This window comes from Pipistrellus hanaki, assembly GCF_964339955.1.
Source record: "Pipistrellus hanaki genome assembly, chromosome: 7".
Lineage (NCBI taxonomy): Eukaryota > Metazoa > Chordata > Mammalia > Chiroptera > Vespertilionidae > Pipistrellus > Pipistrellus hanaki.
Window position 1 is genome coordinate 20,561,453 of NC_140509.1, and position 23,064 is coordinate 20,584,516.

Genomic DNA, 23,064 nt, shown 5'->3' on the forward strand with positions numbered 1-23,064 from the left:
TAAAAATGCAGATTCTGACTCGGTAGGTCTGGGGTGGCATCCAAGATTTTAAAATCGCTCCCCCATGTCTATATCATTTTATTTGTTTGTTTATTTCACCAGTTTTATTGAGAAATAATTGACAGACACCACTCTATAAGTTGAAGTAATACAACATGATGGGTCATTCAGTTTACATATATTGTGAACAAGATTTTGAATTTTTCACAGGTTCCCATGTCAGGTCGGTGTACTGTCCAAAGGCCACTTTAGTGGTAGGAGTCAATAAGGATGGCTGAGTGCAAAACCAACATCTGTGTGAAATCACCTCTAAGGTCCCCAGTCAGAATGGTCCTCTCCTTTTATGGTTTTCAAAGCCCATCATCTTGTCTCCTAATTTAGCACTTATCGCATCTGGCCTGCTTTGGTGTATCACTGTGTTCACTCATAACTAAGCAGTCTGTGTGCTGTTCCAACCCCTGGCAGCAATCAGCACCAGCAGTGATGTGGATGCCGTGTGCAACCCAACGACTGTCAAATTATTGAGCTGAATGAGAGAGTGAAATGATATCTTAAAAAGAAGTGTTTTCTTACATGAGTATTCTCTTAGAAATCCTCAACATAAAGCAATACTATTGGTAGAAATAGTGAAAGGGGTATCTATGTGAATGAATCCCAAATGGCAAATATAGAATAGTGCTATTTTTCTTTCTTTTTAAAATACATCATAGAACACAGTGGGATGATGCACTTGGTACAATGACAAAGTCAATCTGGGATGATATATATATTTTTTTATTGAGGTATTATATGTGTACATGTCTTATCATTCCTCCCTCCCCACTCCCATACATGCCCTCATCCCCCAGAGTTTTGTGTCCATTGGTTTTGCTTATATGCATGCATACAAGTCCTTCCATTGATCTCTTATCTCCCCCATATCTCCCTAACCTTCCCACTGTAATTTGACAATCTGTTTATTGCTTTAATGTCTCTGAATCTATGTTTTTGTTTAACAGTTTATAATGTTCTTTATTATCCATAAATGAGTGAGATCATGTGGTGTTTTTCTTTCATTGACTGGCTTATTTCACTCAGCATAATGTTCTCCAGTTCCATCCAGGTTGCTGCAAATGGTGAGAATTCCTTCTTTTTTTATGGCAGCATAGTATTCCATTGCGCAGATGTAGCATAGTTTTCTGATCCATCATCTGCTAATGGGCACCTAGGCTGTTTCAAAATCTTAGCTATTGTAGATTGTGCTGCTATGAACATAGGGGTGCATATTTCCCTTCTGATTGGTGTTTCTAGTTTCTTAGGATAAATTCCTAGGAGTGGGATTACTGGTTCAAATGGGAGTTCCATTTTTAGTTTTTTGAGGAAACTCCATACTGTTCTCCACAGTAGTTGCACCAGTCTTCATTCCCAGCAGCAGTGCATGAGTGTTCCTTTTTCTCCGCATCCTCGCCAGCACTTGTTGTTTATTGATTTGTTGATGATAGCCATTCTGACAGGTGTGAGACGGAACCGCATTGTCATTTTGATTTGTATCTCTCGAATAATTAGTGACTCTGAGCATGTTTTTATGTGTCTCTTGGCTTTCCTTCTATCTTTATTTGAAAAGATTCTATTTAGGTTCGTTGCCCATTTTTTTTTTATTGGTTCATTTATTTTCCTTTTATTAAGTTGTATTAGCTGCTTGTAGATGTTGGAGATTAAATTTTTATCAGTGATACCATTTGCAAATATGTTCTCCCATACAGTGGGCTTCTTGTTTTTTTGTTGATGGTCACTTTTGCTGTAAAAAAGCTTTTTATTTTGATGTAGTCCCATTTGTTTATTTTCTCTTTAGCTTCTATTGCCCTCGGGGAAATATCAGTGAAGAAGTTCTTTTGTCATATGTCTGAGATTTTGCTGCCTGTGGATGTCTCTAGTATTTTTATGGTTTCCCATCTTCTGTTTAAGTCCTGTATCCATTTTGAGTTTATTTTTGTGTATGGTATAAGTTGGTGATCTAGTTTCATTTTTTTTTGCATGTATCTGTCCAATTTTCCCAACACCATTTATTGAAGAGACTGTCTTGACTCCATTATATATTCATGCTTCCTTTGTCAAATATTAATTGAGCATAGTGGTTTGGGCTAATATCTGGATTCTCTATTCGATTCCATTGATCTATATGGAATATAGTCTGTTCTTGTGCCAGTACCATGCTGTTTTGAGAACAGTGGCTTTGTAATACAGCTTGAAATCTGGTATTGAGATCCCTCCTACTTTATTCTTCTTTCTCAGGATTGTTGCAACTATTAGGGTTTTTTTTTTTTTAAATTATTATTCCAGATGAATTTTTGGAGAGTTCTTTCTAGGTCAGTGAAATATGCCATTGGTATTTTAATGGGGAGTGCATTGAACCTATAGATTGCTTTGGGTAGTATGGACATTTTAATGATGTTGACTCTACCAATCCATAAACACGGTATGTTCTTCCATCTGTTTACATCCTCCTCTATCTCTTTCAGTGTCTTGTAGTTTTCTGCGTATAGGTCTTTTACCACCTTAGTTAAGTTTATTCCTAGGTATCTTAATTTTTTTGGTGTGATGATAAATGGGATTGATTTTTTATTCTCTTTCTGTAAGTTCACTATTGGTGCATAGAAAGGCCATAGATTTATTGGCATTAATTTTGTTATATTTTTCATAGATAACCAAATAAATGGTTAATTATTTTGGTTTCCAAACTCTGAGTCTCTTGACCATAGTTTAAAAGTAGCATCTTGGCCCTGGCCAGGTAGCTCAGTTGGTTAGAACTTCGTCCCCATATGCCAAGGTCATGGGTTTGATCCCTGGTCAGGGATGCATAAAAGAATCAATCAATGGATGCATAAATAAGTGGAACAACACGTCAATCTCTCTCTCTCTCTCTCTCTCTCTCTCTCTCTCTCTCTCTCTCTCTCTCTCTCCTAAATAAATAATGAATACATAGATAGATAGATAAATAAATAAATAAATAAAGGTAGCATCTTAATCGGTCTGAGGCCAAAGTTAGATCTTGTAATTAGTGGTCTTTGGGTAACATGCACTCACTATTGCTGAGAGTAATTATGGAAGAAACCTGACAAAGGTACAGTGTAGTTCTGCTTTCTCTGGATATTTCCTGGTGGATGAATAGCCGGAGAGTTGTTCTGTATGTCCATGGAGTTCATATAGCCTTGCCATGGCCACCTATTGCATAATTCTCACTTTCCTTCTCTGGAGCAATTGACATTTTCAGGAGGGCTTTCAATTTTATTTAAAAATCCAATCAATACAAATAGAAGAGAAACTGCATTTCCAGTAACCTTTTATGCTTCTACCACTTAAGTCCTTAGGAAAGCTTAAAGAATTTTCATCCGTGCACTAAAAATAAATTGTTGGAAATATTGCAAAACTTTTTTCAACACTGGATTCCAAATCCCCATTACTACTAAGACATTCTTTAAATAAACCATTTGGGGAAACTTAGCAACTACTGTTTTCATGAAGTGGTCCCAGTGGGGATGTGGTTTATGCCTCGCTCTTTTTAAATTTAGTTTCTTTATCTTGTGCCTGGTATCCAGCATTACTTACAGAGTAAACAGTATTTTCCAAAGACTGACAGGGTCAGCTGCTCTGGGAATGTGGCCGGTGACCTCCCTGATGGATCACTGTCCTGCAGGCTGCTTCCAAGTCAGTGGAAAGGTAAGCATTTTTTTTTTCTGTAAAAGTGCAGACTGCTTTTGAACATGTTCCAACTGATCAAACTGAAAGTATACCCTGGGCACACTGTCAGAGAGGGCGCGGGGCTGTTACTTTGGGGGCAAAGTGATTTGTCATGTCAACACAACCGCAACTGCTAAGCTGCTGGGCTTAAGGGATAGTGAGCTATAGTGCTGAACCTGCTCACTTTGATTAGTCATAAAGACACAGGAAAACTAAACCTCAAATTTCTTTCTCAAGTTAGAAATACACATTGTCATTCTAATATCCAACAAGTAAAGCTTTCCATTTTCATAGTCCTTTTCCCTGAAGTCTTGTCAGTTTAACTTGGCTTGTTGTCTTCACTTCTAAAATAGCAATGTTGTGTGTGTGTGTGTGTGTGTGAGTGAGAGAGAGAGAGAGAGAGAGAGAGACAGAGAGAGAGAGAGAGAGAGAGAGAGACAGACAGAGAGAGAGAGAGAGAGAGACAGAGAGAGAGAGAGAGAGAGAGAGAGAGAGAGAGAGAGAGAGAGAGAGAGAGATTCAGATTCAGATTCAGATTCAGATTCACAGGAGAGAGATTATTATGGAAATATATTGAGTGTTAACCAATGCAAGAGCAAAAACCTGTTGCACCCGGCACCTCTGAAGATGTCGCCACAAACAAGAGAAAACATGTCAAAAGTCTCTTGGAAATTGCAGGCACTGAGTGTAGAATAGTTGAGAAAATGAAACACAGCGGACTTGGATCCCCAACTGGTTTTAATCAGTTTGTATGCTATAAATTCTGGAGATATGGGTTTAGTTTCTTATTACAATCATTGTTATTTACAAGTTATCATCAATGTTCTTTTTAAAACCCTTGCATTTTATTTTTCAATTTTTTTTGTTTTTGTTAAAAGAATTGCATTTTTTAGATGTGCACATTAAAAAAGCGCTTTTCAAAATTCTCCCAGCTCTCACTTAAATGGAAGTATTTTCTAATGCTCCAAACAAATGCTCTGCTATGAAGAACTGATATTAAAAAGAAAATGTCCCTTCCCTTATATTGACTACAATATCTTTTCTATAGTCATTAAAAAATAAGGCCCAGAACCCAAATAAGGGGACAGATAGTATCAGAAGAAGTAAACAAACATACAAACAAACAAGCAAAAACACACACAAAAAACACACAAAAGAAACAAAATGATATTCCAGTAGAAAAGAAACAAAATGATATTCATGTTTCACTGAAAAGTGGTAATTACAAAGGTACAAATTTGTAAACTGTTATTTATAATGATCATAAACTGATATTTTGGGGTTTGCTTTTGTGTTCGCTTGGCAGATTCAACTTACAGAAAAATGTTCATTATATAGTACCAAACTCACCTTTAAGAAATTCCTCTGTAGACATTATCTTTCCACAAGACACGGGCATATGTATACCACACCTCTTAGTATCCTGTATCTCTGACCAGTAGATGCCATAAGGGGTGCTTAAAAGTGGTGATGGTGGCGGGGGTGTGTGTGTGTGTGTGTGTGTGAAAAGTCTTCCTGTGTTTGCCTACATGCCAGGTGCACACACAGTCAAGAAAGTAAGAGCCAGAGGATTTTCCAGAAGAGTCCATAGCTGCTGCGTGAGGGTTCACAATTGCCAAAGCTGATAGATAGACTCAGGCAGGGGTGCTGGGAAAACCAGAACATTCTGGGAATTCTTTCCTGCCTTTTGTTCATCACTTCTGCCTCCTACCCTACCCCAACTGGACTGCAAATAGAGACTTTAAGTGTTAAATTTTGAACTAAGAGCAATAACAACAGGTCAAAAGTTAGAGTATTTCTCAGTGCTAGGTCTGAGCTAGATTTCCATTTGACTCTTGGATACCACAGGAAATACATTCCTGATGTGGCACTTGGGACGGGCTGTGGCTCCTGGAGGTGCACTGAGTGGAGTATCTTTGTCCACTCCTGAATGGATATGGTGATTACATGGACTTCTAACTTGACCATAGAGAGCTCATAGGACCTTTGAAGAGCTATGTGGAATGAGAGGAGACCTACATGAAAGGCATTCATTGTCTCAGAAGAGGACCCATGTCTAATAAAAAGATATTTATCCTTGAAACATAAAACATGGAATATCCTCAGGGTCTACACCATGCTTTGCAAACTCATCTTTTTTTTCCCCCCCCAAAAGAAAACAGTTTTTTATGCCTCATGTATATCTATCTACTTTGTACAGTTTCAGAAATAGAGCATTTACCTGTGCTTTTGTTTTGGAAGTAAAAATTCTTTAAATGGCAGGTATAGGGAAATTGCCACCATCAACAAAAATATAAACAAAACTGCCCTTGAATTCAGTAGATGAACAAGCCAATTTAGTTGCTGCAAACTAGACTTTCCTCCAGGGTTTGAATACAGAGACAAATCTGAACAGCTGAGATTTCAAAAGTCACATATTACTCACAAGCCACATGGTGATGATACAAAGGATACATGAAAGAGAGGAAAAGGCTTTGTCTTGAAGCAAATATCACTTGCTGAGGGTCACTTGTTTCAATTTTAAATGTGATTATTGCTTCCCTACTGTAGATTTTAATTTCCTGTTTGGAGTGACCCATTTTGCATGTTATATTCATGGAAAAAAATAATACATTTCTAGTTTAGAAAGGAATTATTGATCTTCCTCTGGTATTCAAGAAAGAATAATAGATTTATTCAGGTACTCTCATAACATTTACTCTTTTAAAACATACATACAATTCAATCATTTTTAATATATTTAGAGTTATGCAGTCATCATCACTATTTAATTTCAGAATATTTTTATCACCCCAAAAAGAAGCCCTATACTCATTAGCAACCACTCCCTATATTGCCCTTCTGCTAACACCTGGCAACCAGAAATAATCTTTTTTTTTATGGATTTGCCTACTCTGGACATTTTATATAAATGAATCTTATACTATGTGGCTTTTTGTGACCAGCTTCTTTCACTTACATTATCAAGGATCATCCATTTTTTGTATGTATCATTACTTCATTCTTTTTTATTGCTGAATAATGTGCCACACTATATAGATATATCACATTTCACTATTCATATATTGGTAGACATTTATGATGTTTCTAGTTTTTGACTATTATAATTAATGTTATCATGAATATTTGTGTACAAGTTTTTATGTGGATATATGTTTTCACTTCTCATGTGGAATTGCTGGATCATTTGGTAACTCTATAAAATTCTTAGGAACTGCCACACTGCTTTCTAGGATGGCTGTTCAATTAAACAATCTCATCAGCAGTGGATGAGGTTTCCAGTTGATCCACATTCTTCCCAAAACTTGTTCTTGTCCATATCTTGATTTTAGTCAATCTAATGAGTATGTGGAGTTATCTTATTGTGGTTTTAATTTGTGTTCTCTAATCACAAATTTGTTGAACATCACTTCTTTAAAAAAAATATATATATAAAATTGATTTTTTACAGAGAGGAAGGGAGAGGGATAGAGAGTTAGAAACATCAATGACATATCAATCAGCTGCCTCTTGTACACCCCCTACTAGGGATTTGCCCAAAACCAAGGTACATGCCCTTGACCAGAATCGAACTTGGGACCCTTCAGTCTGAAGGTCGATGCTCTCCAGGGGTCCTCAAACTTTTTAAAGTGGGGGCCAGATCACGGTCCCTCAGAGAGCTGGAGGACCGGACTATATGAACTATCGGGTCTAGTAATAATTAATGTCGTTTTTAAACATTCGTTTAAAATCTTGCTTGGCGTTGACTTGTATTGACATAACCTTCAAACACATGGTATCTACAGAACGTGTGAAGTGCAATTAACAAGTTTTGCTTGAAAAAGTTTGTGTTTGGTTTGGTTTTTGTTACAAAACTAGGGCTAAGAAGATGGCGGATGAAGAGCATATTCGGCACTGCATGCTTTACGAGTTCCAATTATGAAGAAAAGCAAGTGAGGCTGCAAAAAACATCTGTAGTGCTCTTGGTCAAGATGCAGTTAGCGCCAGAAAATGCCAGCGCTGGTTTGAGAAATTTCGCGAGGGAAATATTGATGACAAGAGTGGTCGAGGCCGTGTGTCCAATTTTGATTAAGAAGCTCTTCAAGCTCTTTTGGTGCAAAATCCTCAAATTACCCAACAAGAGCTTGCGACAACTTTAAATTGTTCACAAAAAACAATTTGCAATCAATTGCGTGCACTTGGCAAAGTCCAAAAGTTTGGAAAATGGGTTCCTCATGAGTTGACCGACAACAACCGTAATCAAAGAGTCACAATTTGCAGTTCGCTCCTCTCTCGTCAAAACTGTTTGCCGTTTTTAGAGCAAATTGTTACCGGAGATGAAGAATGGGTGCTGTATGTTAATTTGAAAAGGCGGCCTCAATGGTTGGACAAAAATGAGGCTTCGCAGCCCACGCCAAAACCTGACTTGCATGCGAAAAAAGTGATGTGTGTTTGGTGGAATTTTAAAGGAATTCTTCATTATGAACTTTTACCATCTAACCAAACCATTACAAGTGCAGTGTATAGTGCCCAATTGGAAAGGTTAGCCCAAGCTTTAAGAGAAAAAGAACCCGCGCTGATTAATCGGAAGGGAGTAATTCTTCACCACGATAACGCACGACCGCATACTGCAAGAATCACTGCTGAAAAACTGCGCCAGTTGGAATGGGAAGTTCTCCCTCAACCTGCATATTCTCCTGATATTGCCCCTTCCGATTACCATTTGTTTCGTTCTTTGCAAAACTTTCTTCTTGGAAAAAAATTTAATAATGAAGAATGCCTCAAAAATGCATTGACCGAATTTTTTGCATCAAAATCACAAGAATTTTACATCAGAGGGATTAAAATGCTTCCTGAGCATTGGGCACAAGTGTAGAAAACAACGGCAACTATATTGTTGATTAAATTTTGTTGTATTGTTTAAATAAATTCGATTTAAAAAAAAGTATTAGAAAACGACATTAATTATTACTAGACTTAATACTAATTCCTACTGTAATACCTCGGCTGCGCTCACTGCCCAAAAAACCTGGCGGGCCGGATCAGACTCCTCTGCGGGCCGCATGTGGCCCGCGGGCCGTAGTTTGAAGACCCCTGCCTGAGCCAAACCGGTTAGGGCCACTTCTGTAGCTTGGTGGCCATTCACTTATCTTCTTGGAGAAATGTGTATTCAAATCCTTTATGCATTTTAAAAAATAGATTTTTATTAATTTCAGAGAGGAAGAGAGAGGGAGAGAGAAATAGAAACATCAATGATGAGAGAGGATCATGGATTGGCTGTCTCCTATACACTCCCCACAGGGGTTGAGCCCACAGCCAAGGCATGTGCCCTGACTGGGAATTGAACTGTGACTCCTGGTTTATAGGTCAATGCTCAACCACTGAACCATGCTGGCTGGGCCCTTTATGCATTTTTAATGACAAATGGGTTACTTGTCATTTTTATTGTTGAGTTATAAGATTTCTTTATATATTCTGGGTACATCTCTTACCAAAAAAAATGATTTGCAAATAGTTTATCCCATTTTCTCTGTTAATTTGTGTGACACATTTTTTAAGACTTTGACGGTATATATGGTATATATTTTTTCTAGGTAAACTTCACATAGCCCAGGAAAATAATGGCAAATACTTTTACTGAGAACCTTCCTGAAGCTAGGTTAACACTAGGTTAATTTCTTTGTACCATCATTAGTGACAACATTAAGAGGTTGGTATCATACCTTTAATTAAGGGAAAGGGAACTGAAATTCAGAATTAATTTGCTCAAAGTGACAAAACTAGAAAGTGGTAGAATCTGCAAATGAATCCAGTTCTTCCTGCTGTCTAAGTCTATTTATTTATTTCTCCTTTAATAGTTATTTAAGATAAGTGAACAATCAGCATTCTATTAATCTATAGTATGATTTGTATCTTATAAATATACATTTTATTTTTCTATTTCTTACCAAAGTTTTATAAAAAATAATGTATCAGCTGAAGCCGGTTTGACTCAGTGGTAGAGCATCGGTATGCTGACTGAAAGGTCCCAGGTTCGATACCGGTCAAGGGCATGTACATTGGTTGCGGGCACATCCCCGGTAAAAGGTGTGCAAGAGGCAGCTGGCCGATGTTTATCTCTCATCGACGTTTCTAGCTCTCTATCTCTCTCTCTTCCTCTCTGTTAAAAATCAATAAAATATATTTTAAAAAAATAATGTATTAAATGTCTTGTAATGTCCATTTGATACAATTCCCACCTATCTCACCCTCTTTACCTTCCTTCCTCTTACATTCTTTCCTTTCTCTTCCTCCTGCCCTCTTTCCTTTACATGAATTTATTAGTGCTTATATAATAATATGTTTTTAGTGCCTGGATAAAGTGATGAATAAAGCACCCTCTGGCGCTTATACTCAAGTAGGAGACATGAATTGCAAATAAGTAGATAATGGATAAACTTGAATCATCATGTGAAATAATAAAATACCAGAGGCGATAAGAGCTATGAAGGTGACAAGAGCAAATAAATGGACAGAAGGTTTGCTATTTTAGATGGGGTCATTGGGGAAGAGCTGGATGAAGTGAGAAGGGGGGCACATGACATTGTGGGGAGAGAGCACAACAGTCAGAGAGAGGACCAGTTTTGTTGTGATTGATTAACAGAGTGGGGACCAGTGGGACTCAGTCTCTTCTGCTTGACCAGCAAGTGAATGAGAACTAGCTTTTGCATGGATATATATATATATATATATATATATATATATATATATATAATTTTTTTTTAACATGTAACAATTTATTGGTACCTATTGGGGGGTGGAGAGAAGAAGGGTCAGGTTGCTTTAAATTTATACTTAAACAAATGAAAGAAAAATTGCCATGGTGATGATTATAATCTTTTTAAATGTTTCCACCATACCCTCTTAAGAATCTTTCCTGTTTTTTAAGGAGTCTTTGGTAGCTCTTTGGAGATCATCTGTTCTGTCAGTGAAGATACTCAATCTTTCTTCACTTTCCAATATTTTATCAAAACGTTTTTATATCAGATTAAAGGCCTGGTGCACGAGATTTGTGCACTGGTTGGGGGTATGGCTTGTGGAGATCAGAGCTCTGCTCATCCTGGTCAGCCAAGTGGCTGTGGAACCACCCTCTGAGTTGCTGCTCCCTGGCCCAACATCTTTGGGGAGCTGGAACACTAGCCTCTCCAAGGGATCCAGTTGGGGCCTGGCCCAGGGACAATAGCACTAACAGGCAGTGGAGTAGGCCTCAGTCCCATAGCAGTCATGAACCCGCCTCCCAGACTCTGGTTTTAGCTCTGTGAGTCTGGTGATGGCACTGCATGGTCTGTGAGCATTGGAGGAGGCAGCAGGGAGTGAGGAGGAGGAGCCTGGGGTGAGGAGGTGACCAATGGCAGCCTGGGTTCCTGCCCGTTGGCCCAGAGTTCTCAGTGGGAGCAAACACTCATCCTGGTCAGACTATGGTAGTGCACTAACCACCAGGGGGTAGCTCCTGCATTGAGTGTCTGCCCCCTGTTGGTCAGTGTGCATCATAGCAACTGGTCAACCAGTCATTCTGCTGTTTGATTGCTGGGCTTTTATTACATAGGATATTTAACTCCACATTATGGCTATTGAGCTGTCATCTTGATTTTTTTTTTTTTTTTTGTATTTTGTTCAGCTAGATTTCAGGCAGTTCTGAATGATGCTTGTTATGTCCTTCAGTTGTAATTTTGATGTGGTTTTGGGAGGTTCTGAGAACTGCATTTACCTACACTGCCATCTTGACCAAAACCTCTGGCATACTTTTACTCAAGAAAACTCTTGTTTTAAAACATACCTAACATATGTTAAACATATCTCTAAATCTATGGAGTAGATAGCATTTACCACGCATGCTGGTGCTGTTTCCCCACCCTCTCTCTTATGCCTGTTAGGAAACTGTTTGATCAGAGGCACTAACGTGCACAGTGGCTAGGAGCTTGGGCTGGGGTTTGACTGCCACCTGTTAGTTGTGTAACTGTGTCTAATTTTTTAACTCTAAAATGGGCATATCAGTTTGCTAGGGCGATGATAACCTATACCACAGACTTAACAGAAATGCATTTCCTCACAGTTCTGGAGGCTGAAAGTCTAAGATCAAGATGTTGTCAGGGTTGTTTTCTGTGGAGGTTGTTCTCCTTGGCTTGTAGATGATCATCTTCTCCCAATGTCTTCCCTCTATGTGTATCTTTGTTCTAGTCTCTCTTTTTCTATATTCCTACTTTTTAAATTTTTTTTTATTGATTAAGGTGTTACATATGTTTCCTTATTTCCCCATTACCTCCCCTCCCCCCTGTCCCCACCACTCATGCCTTCACCCCCTTGTTGTCTGTGTCCATTGGTTAGGCTTAAATGAATGCATACAAGTCTTTTGGTTGATCATCTCTCCTCCTTACTCCCATCCTCCCCTACCTTCCCTCTGAGGTTTGACTGTCTGATTTCTCATAAGGACACCAGTTATACTGGATCAAGGCCCACCTTAATAACTTCATTTTATCTTAATTACCTCTTTCAAGACCCTATCTTCAACTATAGTCTTATTCTGAAATATTGGGGGTTAGGACTTCAACACAATTTTTTTTTTGTGGGAGAGATAATTTGGCCTTTAACAATGGAGAAAATAATAGTATCTACTGTCTAGAGTAGTTCTGAGAATTAATTGAAATAATATATGGAAAGGCTTGAAGCAGTTTCTGGCACCTGGTGAATGCTGTGGAAAGGTGCTGTATACGAGTGTTACTACCCTGCTTCTATCTTGCCATGCCTACATTATTTAAGGAAAGAAATGTAGACACTGTATCTTTTTAATTTTTATTTATTATTTTAAAAAATCTGCTGCAACTAGGATAATCTCCACTGGCTATAGGTACTCTGTGCATGTTTGTTGAATCAAAACTTTAAACCCTCCCACTGCCACTGGCACAGGCCTCCTATTATCCCTATTCTCTTCATCTCCATCATCCCTCTATTCCTAACTAGATCCTGAATTCCCCTTTTGGGCATGAAACTAGCCAGAATTGAGTTTTCTTTTTGCATTTCTACTGTGCTTTCCCTCCCCCCCCCAGAGAGATTTCAGAGGTTCCATTCACATACAATTTCAACGATTGCCTTGCTTTTGACACAGGCCAGTCTTGCACTCTGATAAACCTAGAAGACTTAAATTTTCAAACTTTTTAGGGCAACAGCTAGCATGTATGAGTCCCTTTCTGGAATTCAGAGTTGAGCCAAAGAGGGGAGTTCCTTTTGCCCATGAATATATAATATAGGGTTTTTGAATTATGCTAAAGCAGGACTAGTTAGGCCTGTTATATGTCCACTTTTGAAATCCTCAGCCCTTCCATCATTATGTGGAGTAGGCTTTAGCAACCCTGCTTGGTCACAGAGGACCAGCTGCAATCACATTAAAAGACAGAGCTTTACAGCACATTACCTAAAGTGTTTTCTTAAGTAAAAAAAAAAAACACTGATAGGACATCTGAGTTAAGGTCAGAAATAGATGTTAATAGGACATTTTAAGCAGGCTGAGGGATTAAGCCAACATAGAGATCAGTCTTAGCTGACTCTAAACATCTTTTTATTTTTTATTGCCCTCCACATATTGGGATTGCTGTAAAACAACAGGGAGAGTTAATTACCAGCAAGCTACACAATTCATTTTTCTTTATGTCATGCAACAATTTCTAAAGAATTCCGAAAACATTTTTTCCATTCGAGATATAAATTTCATCTCTTATCTCATAACTTTGTTTCCGGTAGAAAATCCAGAAAAAAATCAGTTTTTGTGAAAAGAAACATGACTGTTATTTCATGGTGTTTTTCAACATCATTTGCCAAATTTTTATGGACCAGAATTGGCAACACCCTTTGAATATACGTGTTGTGGGTCTTAAAACTTATAATTACTTCTCCTTTGCTCTTCACCTTTAATTGACTTTTAAAAGTTTTAAGCTACCAAATAATACATAAATGCTTGGACTATCAGGACAAAAATTGAAATTTGAGAGACTAAGACTGGCTGATTCATAGTTGCTATATGACTATCACATTAGTTCTTTACCACTGATTTATTAGGCCTGTATTCTAAAGTGTATTGTATTCTGCTCCAAAGGCTGTTAATGAATTCTTTGACAGGGGCTATTTGTCACACACATCTTCCTTCATTCAGAGAACCTAACCTGTTGGAATATTCTCCTGTTGAAGAGTTTGCTTTTATATCTAGTGACATTTATCTTTATCTAAGGCCAGCTGCCTGATTCCTCTTCAGTGCTCTGTTTATGGGGCTTGGACATCTATAAATGGAAACACTAGCTAACCCGAAATTATCGCCAGGGCGATAGTGTCCTGGGCTTTCACAACTTGGAGTGTCCTGCAATATCTAACATGTAAGCACGTCACATCATTTTCTAGACCGAATCCGAATCTCTCTTTTTCTGTTTCTCTCTCTCTCCTAATCATCATGGAATTTGAAAAGCATGAAAAAGGAAGCGTGTTAAATGAGAATTTAGAGGAGAAATTGACGGTAAGATCTGTGAGATTTAGCCTGTACAGATTTATAACATAATTGTCAGAGTGAAGAAGCAGCTGCCACCGATTGGAAAAGTTGTGTTAGCCAATCTGTTTTTTCATGTTTTTATGGCCAACAACCTTGAAGTGGAGAATTCCATGGGCTTTAGAAAAAATAATGTATTAAAGTTATTAACAATTTTTCATTATTAGAATATGGGCAAAGCTGTTTAGTTAAATGATGTTCTTTACCTTCATCTAAAAAAACCAGAATCAATTTATTTTGAGCCCTTGTTGTGATTGTGTCAATACTGGAAAATTATTTGTGGACATAAAGCTTAGCAAATATATTTTCCTCAAAAATAGTATAATTTCTCCTGGAGATACTAGAAATGTATATCAAGGAAAATATATCATTATTATAGAATATTTAAATGTTTTATGGAATAAGTTAATGAATTTCTAATGTAAGGATAGAGTTAACAGAAAGTTGTTATTTATTTGCCCTAAAAGTTATAGGAGTAACTTTACCTTGATGCTAAAAAATTAAATGTCAATGAACTATTGTGGTCAACTATATTTGCTCAGACAAATATGCTATAACCTTGAGCAGAATCATGGTTCACCGGATGGACATAGGAGGCTAATTATATTTGTAGATTTACTGTTAATGGTAGAACAGATCATGGCTAATATTGATAGTCATCCAAATAGCAAAAAGTAAAACCATATTGATTATAAAACCGTGGTTTCTTAAACTGATGAGAATGCATTGTTCTGGATGCCTGAGGTTGAGATTTATTCACTATTAATGATATTAATACTTGACTTATGAAAAGAATAACCGTATTGAGTTAAAACTCTTAAAGTATATTAGAACTTTAAGGTCTTGAAGAAATATATTAGATTAAAATGTAACCTTCACTTAATGGATTTAGGTCATAATTTTTAATATCAATTGTGGATCTTTATTTCACATGGTTGTCTAAACATGTAATGGCCATAGACTATTTTGCTTTTTGACTGTTTTTAAAAGCCAGATATTATTGTAGAACTAATGAGGGGTTTTTAAGTCAAAAAGGAGTGGGTGAGAATTCTTACATCCAGCTTCTAAGTGTAGGACTGTGGGGCTTCCTTTAAGCTTTCTGAGTCTAAGTTAATGTACTTGTGAGTGAGGGAACAGTAATACCTAATTTGAAGGCTGTTTGAGGATTAAAAACTATGATGTATGTGAAATCCCTAGACTGAGCCTGTGATTTGCAATATGTTTCCGTCTGACTTTCTTTGAGAGAAAATACCCAAAGTTTGCTAATAAAGAAAGAGAAAGCTGAAATGCATTTCAAAGTAAAAGAACATTTCTGATATGTTCACCATAAACACTTGCTTAATAATAATAAAACATTTAGGGGACTAGATAGACAGTAAGTACATAAATAAAGAGTTGCTGTATGTTAGTGTGAAATTTGACCTAGATCTTCCTAGCAATGTTTTATAAGAAGTTTTGCAAGTAAACATAGTGGACTTGGGGCAAGAGAACAAAAGTGGAAGTGATCTCTTATTATTAGAAGTGATTTGATGTAGGTATAAACATTTCAAAGGTCAGACTTTCCGCATGCCTGACTCTACCTGAAGCACAGCTATCAGTCTAGAAGTGAGAATCCTCCCTTGGAGAAAGTAGCACCAAATTTATGAACATTCTTGGGATGAGAGGCCCATGACTAGCCTCTGATTAACTTCCAGAAGATTGGAGAAAATGTGGGACAGATCAGAAGGCAGGAGGACATCTGATCTGCACTGAGAAGGGATGGTTCTCAGCAGGGAGGGAATGCATTGAAGTTCAGTATTTGGGGCAATTGCCTGTACAAAGAGAACTAGATCCATAACTCAAACACCTTCCAGATATAGAAATTCTGTTAACACTCTTAGCTTATGTGCAGTATCTCTACATAAGAGCTGAAAAGTAGATATCTTTGAAAGATTTTAATAGACATTATTTTAGTTAAACATTTTTTTCTGTTTTATGAATAAATATTCTAAAACTTCAACTCATGGGGCAGTGTATTCCTTGCTAAAACCAATGTAATATAATATGATTGGCTAGATTGTTGAATATATTGTAGTTTCAAATGTAGTTTTGTGGAGTTTAGTAAGTTCTGAAAATCATTAAATTTATTTTAAATAGTTTATGAAGATGTATAATAGTTTTTAAAAGGACAGAATATTTTGCCATTAAATATTTAAATATGCTTATAATACTGTTGAGTTATAATATGCATCTTGTTTAAATTTAGAGGAGTATTTATGAAGGTGATTATCATGAACAATGTTGTAGTATATAACAATTAAATAATATGCATAGTTAGCTTTGTTTGTAAAAAACTTTTGAATATAAGATTTGTAGCAAATAAGAAAATCAGTGGTCAGTAGGTTTAAAAAAAATCATCAGTTCATTCTACCCAAAGATATAGAGAAAAATAAATTAGTTTTCTTTAGTACATATGCAATGTCGATTGTACCTTGTGAATTGCTACCTTTAGCTATTGACTTTTTGCCCTTAATTTGTTGCTCTTTGGTGATTAATAGCAGATTTCTGGGTGGTTGGCAATTGAAGGTTTCCCTTTTACATCCATTTATCAATTGATAATTAAAAAATAATATTATGACTCTCAAATCATTCAAAATGTTCTAAATTTACCGATGCCAATCTCAATTGTGTTGAGTATTTGATTCTGCAAAACCAGATTATATGAAAAGTCATTTTTTTGAGGGCGTGGAGGAGGGAAGGGGCTATTTTGTAACAACACTTTTCAGTTTTGTTGATTCCACAATGATTGGTGTTCATGCTGAATGGATCTTTTGTGTTTTTCTGGTCAGGCTTGAATAACCATTGTATCATGTGTCTCCCAAAATATGCCTCTTGGAACTCTGATTTTCCAGCTTCCTCACAAAGAGATGCTGTGGTCTATTCTCAAGAACATTTCTGAAACTCTGTGTAGGGAATTCACGAGGCAGTATATTTCTCCATGGAGACTTATACTGTATTCTAACATGCTGAAGGCTATGAAACCCGCTGGAGGTTAATTTAGTGTTCGTTAAACTCTTTACCAATATAGTGCTTTATAACATGTGTATGCAGTGGCAGTGAATATTTTAAGTAATGTTCTCTGGGACACACTTTAAAATGATGTGTCAACATATTAATTGTCTGATTTTGTTTGTAAGTTGCATTTTCAGAATAATGATACATAGGACAATAAATTCAAGCTGGGAGTCATTTATATCTATAACATGAAGGTATTTCTGGAATAATTAAAAAAATAAGTACCTGTCTATTTAGTATATTTTATTAAATAAGTAAAATTGAGTCAAGAAATTCTGACTACTCTCCAAACTCTTTTTCTTTTACATTATTAAATGCATCAACAAAGAATTTCATTTACATTTATCTTCAACTAAAGTATTTTAATGAAAAGGAATAATTCACATATTAATATAGTAAAAAGGATCACGCACCTCAGGGCATTTTGACATAATAATGATTTCTCTAAGAGATAAGACAAACAGATCTCATGCATAAATTTAATAATTTCTACCACATTCATATAATGTGTCTCAAGAGACAATTCCATCTTACCAAGTAATAAATTTTTAATAAATTTCATAAAAATAATGATAATAAGGGATGTCATCCAGCTCCCTTTATACTGAGTTTTGGCACAAATCAAAACAGGCGATAATTTCTGAATATCATAAATATTACTTTATTGAGTAAAAGTAACTGAGTTTGAGAAATAAATTATGTAATCTGACAGTTTTTTAAACATGGTGTATCTCAAATTGGAAGCTGAAAAATTTTAAAATAATAGCATTTTAACTTTTTACATTTAAAATATTTTTAATTTATTTTGACCTTGATAGTGAAAGACTTATTCAATGTTATATAAATTTCCTATGATCTCACAAAAAAAATCTTGTGATTATGCCACTTCATCTTTAATAGTACAATGAAGAAAAAAAAAGAAATTAAAAAAATACTGTGGGTAAAGTGTAGAAGCACAGAAAAAAGGAAATTATGCATTTTAAAATTCTGTGATAATTCAGTGAAGCATAACTTTAAATTAGGTTAAATTAGTTATTAATTCATAGCTCAATTAATACAAATTAAATTAATTATTTACTAGAAAAGATCTGTTGGAAACAAAAAACACGGAACTAGCACTTTGGTTATAATTCCCAATGTTATTATCTGCTGACGAGTTAAAAATGTTAGGGAGCATCTTTAGAGATGCAGCCTAGAAGAAATGTCCTAAAAACCCCCGAAATGAGTCTTTCAAATCAATACATGTTTCTGAATGCCTATTTTGAACAAGACAGGGTATTAAGAACTGCAATGGAAACACACACGATAAATTCTTTATTGTTTAAAGTATTATATATACTATTATATATATCTCATTTTTTCCCCCTGTTGATCTATCTCCGGCCACTCACCACCCCCCATCCCAGCACATGCCCTCACCCCCCCCTACTGTCTGTGTCCATTGATTATGCTTATACTAATATTCATGCATATAAGTACTTAGGTTGATCTCTTTCCCCACATCTCCCCCTCCCCTGCCTTCCCTCTGAAGTTTGATGTTTCTCTGTCTCTGGATCTATTTTTTTTTTTTTTTCAACTTTGATATAATTTATTTTTTCTTTTATTCTGCTTAGTGCTTTGGAATGTTGTCATTGAGTATAAAATGTATTAGTACAGAGGTCAGTAATTCCATATATATATATATACATTGATATATATAATGTATATACACACACATATATACATATATACAGTATATGTTTTAAATATTTAAATACAGATTTGCTCCATAAAAACTGTTTAGTTAATAATTTTTGCCATAACATTTTAAAAATATATATTTTTATTGATTTCAGAGAGGAAGGGAGAGGGAGACAGAAACATCAGTGATGAGAGAGAGACATAGACTGGATGCCTCCTACATGCACACCAAGCAGGGGCCAGCCTGCAACTGAGATACATGTGCCTGACCAGAATCAAACCCGGGACCCTTCAGTCCGCAGGCCAAGGCTCTGTCCACTGAACCAAACAGCCTAGGGCTTTGCCATAACAATTTTTGAAAAGTTATATCACTTTTCAGATAATCATCATTTTTTTCTCCTTGAGTCTAAAGACTTTTCTTACTCCAAAGTACACTAAACAAGTATGCAATAAAAAATTTCTTTCTTAGACAAAAACGTATTTGTTTACTTGACACTTTCTATGCAGTGTCATATACACTTGAATTGTGTATCAGATTATTTTGCTTTCATAATTTTGTCAAATGAGAGGAATGAAGAGGTTGCATCTTCTGGGATTTCAGTGTTATGTACAGATGCCATTTCAATGTGTTTTTAAGTACCCTAAAGGTGTTATACTTAATTTTAAGTGCAGTTTGAATGCAAGATAGCCATTACTACCCCAAAAGTCTGGAAAATTGATCGGGGAAAATGGTGTAGAAAGCAGAATTTATCTTTCCTAAGAAAGATTCCTTTATACCTCTTCTCCATCAAACCACCACCTCCTATCAAGCTTTCCTCCTTGGCAAGTTCAGTAAACCTTTACAATATATTTTATGGACAATCAATATTGTTAATTGCCTGTAAAATTGTTCTTAGTCAATTGATCCTGTTTTGGAGATCTTGGGCTATAACATATTATAAGGTACCCTATTAAAATTAATGGAAAAGATTTTCATTTAAAGCCTTTTACTTAAAGGCAGTGCTTTCAGGGATAAATTACAAACATTAAATGAAGAATAGGTATGTACTTACTCCTTTCCCCCCACCTTTAAAAAAAAATATTGTGGCTGTCACTCTATAATAGTATGTTTAATGAGTTATAATTAATATGATATTGATGTTCTCAGAATGTTATTTTTTTTATCAATGAGGATTTGGATTTGGTTAAAGGATTTCAGATAAAAATTAACACCAGTTTTGTTTTATATGACTTCAAATTGATACATATTGAAGTATTTTAAGAGTTAAGACTATTCTCTACCTGAAAATAATATAAAATAATATTGGATATAAACTGTAATTGAAGAAAAAAACTATCCTCAAAGAAGTTTATTAGCAATATGGCTATACTTTGAATAAATTTTTTTTAAATCAATCTTTATTGTTCATATTGTTACAAAGGTTCCTCATTTCTTCCCCCCTCCACCAGGTTCCCACCCCACCCTCCGACCCCTCCCCATCCCCCATTGTCCTCATCCATAGGTGCAGTTTATGTTCAGTCTCTTCCTCCCTCCCTTTCCCCGATAGTAAATCCCTTTTCAGATAGTAAATTAGTTACTTAGCATTTTCTCATATCAATAATACCACCACATGCCCAATGATACATTTCACACAAAAGACATTTCCAAATAGGTCAACCAGCCTCATCCAGGCCCCACCCAAGGCACTCACAGATCAACACCCCAGCCCTATACTAACTCAACACATCCAGATCTAAGCCTTCATCACTTGATTCAGCAGACCCTCAAGTTCCCACAAAAGTTTCCAGCCATGTCTGAGAGGTAGCCGTGGGGCAGGGGCAGGTGAGGAGCGAGCTGTTCCGGGCCTGGCTGCTCCGGGTCTGGCCTCTGTTGCTCTGGTTCGTTCCACAACCAGCTGCTCCGGGTCTGGTCACTGTCGCTCCCGACCTAGTTGCTCTGGACCTGGCTGCTGCTGCTCTGGGCCTGGCCTCATCTGGCCCGGCTGCTCCAGGCCTGGCCGCTCCCAGCCTGGCAGCCGCTGCTCCGGGCCTGGCTGCTCCCAGCCTGGCAACCGCTGCTTTGGGCCTGGCCGCACCAGACCTGGTTGCTCCGGGCCTGGCCGCTCCCAGCCTGGCAGCTGCTGCTCCGGGCCTGGCCGCTCCCAGCCTGGCAGCTGCTGCTCCGGGCCTGGCCGCTCCCAGCCTGGCAGCTGCTGCTCCGGGCCTGGCCGCTCCCTGCCTGGCAGCCGCTGCTCCGGGCCTGGCCGCTCCCAGCCTGGCAACCGCTGCTTTGGGCCTGGCCGCACCAGACCCGGCTGCTCTGGGCCCGGCTGCCCCGGGCCCGGCCGCTCCGAGTCTGGCCGCTCCCAGCCTGGATGCTCCGGGCTTGGCTACTGCTATTCTGGGCCTGGCTGCTCCCAACCCAGCTGCTCTGGGCCCGGCCACTCCGGGTCTGGGTGTTCCTGGACTGGCCACCCTGGGCTTGGCTGCCTCCGCCTCAGGCCTGGCTGCCACTGCCCCAGGTCTGGCTGCTCCAGTGCTGGCTGTTGTTGTTCTGGTTCTGGCTGCTGCTGCTCTGGGGCCTGGCCGTTGCTGCTCCGGGCCCGGTTGCCACTGCTTTGTGCCTGGGCACTCTAGGCCTGGCTGCCGCTGTTCAACATTCTGTCCTTTTTTTTTTTTTTTTTTTTTTTTTTTTTTTTTTTTAAACGCATTTATGTTGCAATGTTGGCTGGTGAGTTGAGTTCTGACTTAGTCTTTGATTTTTCAAGATCTTCTTTGTATTCTTTCTTAAGTAATTTTACTATCTTTTGCTCTCATTTGATTTCTTCACATTGAGAACTTTGGTTTCTTCCTCCTTGTCCTGGGAGCTCAGCAGGTTGGCCTGTGGCACCCCTTTGTTCTCCGCGGGCTCCCGCGCTGCTCCAGCCTGTTGCCAGGGTCGGTGCCGCCCAGGAAGCAGCCCCCGGCCTTGGCTCCGTTGCCCGCGCTCAGAGGTCTAAGGCTCAGGGGCACCCCCCCCCCCCGCCCTGGGGGCCCTGTCGCCCGGCTCCCTGCCGGCGCCCGGCTGGCTGGTGTCCGGCAGGGGCTCCTGCTCCCTGTCGCATTCCTCCAGTCTGGAGCTTTTTTTTTTTTTTCTCCTTCCCGCTAGGGGAGTCTAGGATCAGAGTCAACAGACTGTCCTCTGCGCACAGTGCGCGCGACTCTGGGGGCTTCGCTTTTCGCCACTCCCCTGGGATTCCGCCTCACAGCCCCGTCTCCCCCTGCCTGAGCCTGGGTCCCCAGGGTCTGGTCCAGGACTGACACACCTAAAGAAAAAATTTATATTGCTGTTGTTTCTGATGTGTAATTTAGAGATTATTTTCAGTAGGTCATGAATGTTGTTTCTGATCTATACATAATTCCTGACAAGATAACATCATATAATAAAATAAATGGTGAATTTAGGGTCATAAGTCTCTGGAGGTAAGGTACTAGACTTATGTATCTTTATATCACAACTAGAGGCCAGATGCATGAAATTAGTGCAAGGGTAGGCTTTCCTTTGACTTACTGCTGGCATCAGCTTCCTTCTGGAACCTGGGACCCAGGCTTCCCTCTAGCTACCAGCAGGCACCAAGGACCCAGGCTTCCTTTGCAACCCTGGCTTCGTTTGAAAGGAAGGAAGGATGTCCGGAAGGATGTCTGATTTAATTAGCATATTGCACTTTTATTATTATAGATTGATTGCCCTGGATCCTTAACCTGTTAACCAGGGAGTTCCCTTTTTAATTATGCAACGTGCAACGGGTGCATACTCTTTCACTAGGATGTGTCAGTACGTCACACCCAGTGGACGTAATTTTATATTATTATTCTTTTATTTATACTTAATTAAAATAAATGAAATATAATTTTTCGTTTATTTATATATAAAGCACAAAGGAAAATATGAAATTACAAACAAATAGAAAAAAATACCAACAAAAAAATGGAAACATCGAATTAAAAAATTATAAATTTTTATAAACAATTATAAAGATTACAAAAAAATATATACCGTCCCTCTCAGGGCGCAACATATATTTCAAGGACGTATTCATACATCCTAC

General features: G+C 37.9%; 1 protein-coding gene across 15 annotated transcripts in view; it reads left to right on the plus strand.

Annotated features, from left to right (window-relative positions):
• Nucleotides 1-3,553: 3,553 nt before the first annotated feature.
• Nucleotides 3,554-23,064, plus strand: part of MLIP (muscular LMNA interacting protein) — a 252,609-nt gene continuing 233,098 nt past the window's right edge. For 5 of the 15 annotated variants that reach the window (XM_084889442.1, XM_084889443.1, XM_084889447.1 and 2 more), the window contains exon 1: nucleotides 14,072-14,233. In XM_084889442.1, the coding sequence (XP_084745568.1) occupies nucleotides 14,171-14,233 (63 nt within the window). In that variant the 5' untranslated portion in view covers nucleotides 14,072-14,170. Of the gene's footprint in view, nucleotides 3,697-14,041; nucleotides 14,234-23,064 lie in introns of those variants that run through there. The other 10 variants (XM_084889444.1, XM_084889446.1, XM_084889435.1 and 7 more) reach the window with 6 other exon arrangements.